At 27.3% G+C, this 7251-nt stretch overlaps 1 protein-coding gene across 1 annotated transcript in view; it reads left to right on the top strand.

The window, feature by feature from the left end:
• The first annotated feature begins 289 nt into the window (after positions 1–289).
• The window catches only part of LOC113789649 (neural cell adhesion molecule L1-like), a 46386-nt gene continuing 39424 nt past the window's right edge, over positions 290–7251 (top strand). Inside the window, exon 1 of the mRNA XM_027339220.2 lies at positions 290–2939. Within this exon, the coding sequence (XP_027195021.2) occupies positions 2012–2939 (928 nt within the window). The 5' untranslated portion in view covers positions 290–2011. The remainder of the gene's footprint in view (positions 2940–7251) is intronic.

Below are 7251 nucleotides of genomic sequence, written 5' to 3'. Positions count from 1 at the left end.
GACAACAACTTATGTTATTGATGAAAACTTTTGATCGAAAATTGTTCAATCGGTAAAAAGTTTTACGAAATGATGTTATTTTGTTAGGGACAAATCAAGGCGTGAAAATCCAAACAACCACGTGTGTGTGAAACGAATTTTTTTTTGTATTCAATCCCTTCACAAAAACTTGTTTGCTTTTGTATTTTGAATTATTTTACTATATAGAAACTAGGAAGCGATCGACCAGGCGCAATCATTCTTTGGATCGTTCGTATTTTTCTCATGAAAAAAACATTGATTCAGTCGAGTTCTAACATTGGTTCCATTTGGATCAACTTATTTGTTTTGTTGTTGTTATGGAATTTTGAAATGGAATTTCATTTGTGATTTTATCCAATGTATGGATTGAAAATGTTATTTTTATTCTCTCTGTTTTGATCGAATTATTCAAGCACAAATTTGGCGCCAAAAGTGATCGCCTTTATATTGTCTGTTACTGTTTTGTTCAATATTTTTATTTTAATGTTGTATCGAAAAAATCATTCATTCGTAATAAATGTCTATCATCATCAGTGTGAAAAAAGTGCAAGAAAAAGAAGAAAAAACAGAATTCAATCTTGAAAAAAATTCATTGAATCAATTGATAGAAGCTTTTTTATCGTTAAAAATGATGTGAATTTCTTTTTTTTCTTTTTCTTCATCACGCCAATATCCCGACTATTGTTACCTTATTCAAGATGATTGCATAGAAACTTCATCCGAATCTAGTATGAAACTTGAAACGAATATGAAAAGATTTAATTACAGCTAAACAATCAACAGCAACAACAAAAAAAACAAAATTTATTGCTACAAAGAAAATAAACAAACGTTTACGGATGTTTGTTGAGATGATATTAAATGAAAGCCAGTAGAATTAATTTCAACATCAAGCAAAAGTAAATACCATATTCTGATTCTTAGCCATCATCATGATCGTCTAGGCTTCATATCAAAATTTCATTTGACTTTTTTCACATTAGAAATTGTCATTACTGAAAAAAACGATTGCTTGTCGTGAATAATATTGACATTAATTAAACTAATTTATTATCCATCCAAACATTATTTGTACGTTATGCGATTCGGATAACGACGTCATTTTCAACGATCAAAATCGGAAATATTGAAAGAGAAAAAAGAAAGAAATATCCTTGATGATACATCCTTTGTTCACTTATTCGAAATGATTTTCCTGTAATTATTCAATACAGCAAAAAAAAATTAATAGGGAAAGTATTGCAAAAGAGTCCATCTCAAATTAACATATACATAATCATTATTGAAATAATAATGAGTATCATGATGATTTGGTAACAAAGTGTTTAAGATATTCTCCTGTTATAATGAGAGCGCAAAAAATGGTTATTAAAATTAGGATGAAATCACATTGTCGAAATAGATGAAAGAAATGATGCGATAACGATTGAATGAAAAGAATGTCCAATGTTAAAATTTTTATGGTGAAAGATAAAAACTTTCTAATGTATCATCTTTTTTGATTGAATATTCTACCATCAGACTATTATAAACTGAATTTTTATTTTAAAAACTTTCTAAATCATCTGAAATCGGTAGCCAAGAAAATTATGTTTAATATTTTTGTTATCATTATCATTATGTTTCAATCTTCATTATGATCATCTTGTTTTATTCTTTGGCTTTAATATTATTCTCTACACATTTGACTACTCATCCAAGAATGAACCAATCAATCAATAAAATCGACGAATAAATTGAGTGAGAATTCCAACGATCGATTTTATTGATTGAATTGTCCATTGTGTTGGCTGTTTTGTTTTTTGGCCATTGTTTCTAATATTTTTTTCCCTTGTCGCATTATAAGCAAGACATAATTTTCAAGTATAACATTGATTCAGCCGGATAAAAATTATCAAATAAAAAAAAGAAAAAAAATAACAATAATGACCATCCAGTGATAAAGGTTTTTTTTGTATCATAATAATTGAAATTCGATCGACAAAAAAAAATGTTGAATTGCCAAATAGAACAAAATCCGATGACCAATATGATGATGGTCAAACCATGTTCATCATGGAAACCAAAATTTCTGTTCATTTTTTTATCACTGATGTTTTTAATGTCATTCTCAAATTCTGCACTAACGGTTGTGAATATTTCGACAAATAATCATTCGAACGAACAAATTGTAACATCCACCTCTGTCTATTCAATAGTTCCGATAACAACAGTAGTCAACATTAGCGAAATTTCATCTTCATCAAAACGTCATCGTAGATATCTTCATCATCAATTAAAAGATTCCACATTTTCTTCTTCCAATTATTTTGACAGTTTGCCATCATTGACATCACCATTAGATTTTCATTGGACAAATCATCTTTATTATAATAATGATGATGATTATGATTATGAAACAAATAATAATGATGGTCCAGAATTTTCTGGTCCAATTTTCATTGTTGAACCAAATATTGCATCCAGTTCAGAGCGATATTATGATAACCAAACATTACGTTTAACATTAACATGTAAAGCTCAAGGATATCCAATACCAAAGATATATTGGCGAATTGATAATATGACCATAATGAATCATCATATGAATCAACAGGATATGAATACAGCAATGATGATGGAAAGTGAAACTGAATATAGTTGGGATACACCACAATATTGGCCACATTTGAATGCAATGATTACATTAAGAAATGATGGACAAACATTGATAATTGGTGGAACACCAATGAATAATGGTAATGGTAATATCAATCAACATCATCATCAACATCTATATCAAACGGGAAGTAATTATATTCATCATTCTTCATTACAACAACCGTATATGACCATATCACATCAAGTTGAGTGCCTTGCCATTAATCGTTTTGGTTCAATCATCTCGAAACCAATCATCGTTTCACAACGCCAACAAGGTATGTAACTTGTTTCAAACTGAATTCTCATCTTATTAATATTCACAAATCACTAATAATTGTGTGTAAAACACGTTTGAAAATGATTGATGGATTGAACAGTATTGGTGTATTGAGTGAAAAAAATTTAATTTTTTTTTCAATTTTCCTTCACAAAGATAAATCTCAAACCGACTTGATTAAGTCTGAGATTGGTATGTTTCTATTGAATTTTTTCTGTGGTTTCTTTCTATTCATTTTTTCTGTTTGAAAATATTTTGAAACAGTCCAGAAACTAACCGAAAAAAATGGAAAAATGAATTTGAATGAAATTCAAATTTGATAGCATTGTTATTTAATCGATGACTGAAGCGATGGATCGATGGGTTGGCAGTCTTTTTTTCATTGAAAATAAAATCGAATTTTTTATGAGTTAAAAAATGAAACAATAAAAAAAAAGATGCAAGAATTTTCAATGTGTCTGACAAATAAGCAGAAATTTTTCGAAAGGAAACTAATACAATATGCATTGTTCTTCTTACTTGATTCCATCATAAATTTTGCTTCTATTTTTTTCACAGAAAAAAATAAGTGAATAAAAATACGATTAATGAGTGCATGTAATTTACCTTTTTTCTTCACAAAGGTCAATCTTATGTGGAAAAAAATAATTTTTGGATGCAAAGAACATAAACGAAAAAAAAAATTCATGAGCCATAAAGAAATAATAGTAATAAAAATGATGATGATCAAATAAATTTAATTGAAAATGAACAGTTTTTGCCGTTTGTTACTGTTGATGATGAGTTATAATAATCATAATCATGATGATGATGATGATGATCTCAAATCATACAGAAAATAGAGAATTGGATTTTTTTTTATTTCTTTAAAATAATTCAATTCAATTCAATTAGATTGAAGAGAAATTTTCTTTTTCCAAATAAAAATTATTGTTCAAAAATTGTCGTTGTTTTATCACATAAATGAACATTGAACACATCACATACAATTTTGTTCGTATCAATCGAAGAAAAAAAATCCTACAGATTTTTCAATCTTATTAAAGGGAAATAGTCGAATTTTTTTGATTTTATAACAATCATCATCAGCAACGTTCCTGGAAAATAAAAAAATCAATCAAACTATTTTGTTGTTGTTGTTGTATCATACCAGCTATAAGTTTGATTGAAAATAATTGGACAAGACCGATAAACGAAATTCGTTTGCTCATTCATTCATTTTCCTTTCGAATTCTTCGTCACTATTTCAAAAATAAAATGAAGAATTTAACGAACAATCAATTTATGTTTTTTTGTTCTTTTTTTGATGATGGCAATGATGATGATGAAATAAACGAATCATAGAGAAAAATGAGAAAAGGAAATGATCAATTTGAAATTATCATTTTATTATCCATCATGAAAAATTCTTTCTCATATCACGGAGAAAAATAGAAAATATAAAGTCATTGCCGTTGTATCATCGTCATCATAAGATATGGAACATTAAATTCCAGAAAGAAAAATCAAATTTCATTTTTCACTTGTTCAGAGAATCCGAATTCCATGATTTTTTGCTGTTGTCATTGATAATCTTGATTGAAAGAAAATCAGTTCACATTTGCTCATACTACCTTACTATTATTATTGTTATGATTGTTTTATATGCAAACACAGGGCGTATAAACTTTGTCGTATTGTATTTCATATATATCAATCGTTTGTTTGAACAATAAATTCAAGCAAAAAAAATCACTGGTCAATCAAAATGGAAAAGAAAAAGAAAAATATGTCGACAAAATAGTCATACAAAAATGTTTTTGCCACCTACAATGACATTGTTGAAGAATATTTTTTCTTCGTCTCCATTCTCTCATTCTATCATCCGCTATTCCATATTGAATTTGATTTATTATTTGACTTTCCCTTGCTCTTAATACAAAGAATACATTATTTTTTTTCATTATACGATTCGTTTTTATTCAAGGCGTCAGCATTCGTTCAAGTTATTCCATTTTTTGTGTTTAGTTTATTGTCGAAACATTTTTTGGTACTGGTCGGGAGTTTTGTTCATTTTGAAAATTTTCAAGTCCTCATACTTGAAAATAACTTTGTACTTTTTTTATGTCTACTTGATTCTAAAACCTAACGATCATTGGTGAGAAACATAACTATGAAGTTGCAAATATTTTTTTCACTAGAATCTTTAGACTTGTCAATTGGGTTTGAGTTTCTTCTTTCTATTTCTTATATTAGTTTTTTTTCATATAATTCTATTCAATAAGTATGGATTCTATTGGAAATGATTTGAAAAAAAACTAGAATAATGGTGACAACAACAAAAATCAATACAAACAAAAAAAAACATGTGAGAAAGTGAACAACATTAATTCTGTTGAAATAATATTCGACCGAAGATTGTTCATATTTGTATATATAAAGTGAGGGGAAGAAAAAAGTTTATTACAAACGTGTAGATTTTTTTGTACCGTCGAAAAAATTGAATCGATTTTTGTTGGATGCCCGTCGCGAATAATTATCCAATTTGTTTTAATCTCATTTTACACGCACCAAATTGGAATTTATTTATTTTTGTCTTTTTTCATGTTAATATTCTATTTGATGATAATGATGAAAAAAAAATTAAACTTTTATCCAATACTACTGTTGTTGTTGTTGTTGATTATGTTCATAAAAGGAAACCAAACAAACAAAAAAGTTTTGATCCATCAACGGATACCATGTTTCTATGTGTATAGTATGGTTGTCATTATTATCATGTTATCAAAGATATTTATTTATTTTCTTCTCTTCATCAACATCATCATTATTATCAATCGTCACATTTATCTCATTCAAACTTGAATTGTCACGTTCGAATTTATAATCAAAATCAAATGGCTTACTATATCCGTTCCAGGAAAAAAAGTAGTCATCATTTATGGATTCAACATTGTAAATCATGGTGTTTTACTTTTTAGTTTAAAACAAAAAAGTTTTGGTCTGCAAACTTGTTTTTTTACTAATCAGCTTAGCCTTTATAAATAACCACAACATGATAAAATTTAAAAGTTTTATACATTGTTTGTTTATTTGTTTGATATCTATTTAATATAACCAATTTTTTTTAGAGAAACTATCAATGATTTTTCATTAATTATTTAGATGAAATATCAATTTATTTTTCGATCTGTTATTCGCTGAGGTAAACTTAAATGATGAAAACAGCGATCATCATACAAACATTTTAAAATAATAATTTTTGTTTTAGATTTTTCTTTTTATTTGAAATTCAAACTTTTCCATTTTCACTGTTTGTTTGTGTTTGTGAAAGAAAACAAAATAAAACTATACATAGTTATAATATGATTGACCTTATCTTGAAAAGTAATATAAAATTGTGTGAATAAAATATATAGAATCATTTGGGAATTTTATCTTGCCTGTTTGTTTGTTTGTTTCTTATTGTTTTCAAAAGACAAAGTTAAATATGCACAAAAGCAGAAAAAGAATCATTTTTTTCGCATCACATTCCGTTTCAAAATCAGAAAAAAAGTTATAAAAAGAAAAGCTCATCATTCGAATTTTAACTTCGACTATATTCCTATTTCATCAGTATATTCAGTCACTTATTTTACACTATCGTTTCTTCTGTTTCGGTTTGGAAACTACATCGATGGACAAATCGATCCCCAATGAATTTGGCACTTTAAGTGTGGTCAAATCTTATGAAATTCTAAATGATGAAATCGGTCTTTTTTATCATCCTTTCAACCTAGATAAAAAAATTTTCTCATATCATCGTTCATTGAAATAAAAATAAATGATGATTATGATTATAATGATCATAATCTTATGGAATGCCAAAAAAAAATTCGTTTTTTTTCATTATCCATCTTAACCCATCTTATTGTCGTAATGATATGAAATTTTGTTGTTGAATTTTTTTTTTGTTCTTTACTTTACGATTGATTAAGATTAATGTTCTTGGATGATGGTACATGGTTGCATATGTGTGTATGCTTTAAATTTCTTTCTATCCATTTACAGATTGTTAGTGATAATTTTTGTTGATATCTTGGCTTTACTCCCGTGTTACACATTCGGATACCTATTTATAAATGTATAAAAGACTTTAAATAATTTATTTTGTTTATCATGTTTAATATTTACCTCACCATAAAAATGTATACAAATTTTTTCTTTCACTTCAAAGTAATGATGAGTTTTATTACATTTCATTATCATTTCATCGCTACATACATGTTTATAGTGGGTGTCTGCTTTCATTCAAAATTCTACAACATACAATATGGACCATTTCTGAGAAT

This window comes from Dermatophagoides pteronyssinus, unplaced genomic scaffold (assembly GCF_027571235.1).
Source record: "Dermatophagoides pteronyssinus isolate colony J.1.1.1.1 unplaced genomic scaffold, Derpt_VIB-CSIC_2022.12 sq0002, whole genome shotgun sequence".
In the NCBI taxonomy this organism is placed as follows: Eukaryota; Metazoa; Arthropoda; class Arachnida; order Sarcoptiformes; family Pyroglyphidae; genus Dermatophagoides; species Dermatophagoides pteronyssinus.
The sequence above is the reverse complement of the archived record's forward strand: the minus strand, read 5'-3'. Positions and strand labels throughout refer to the sequence as shown.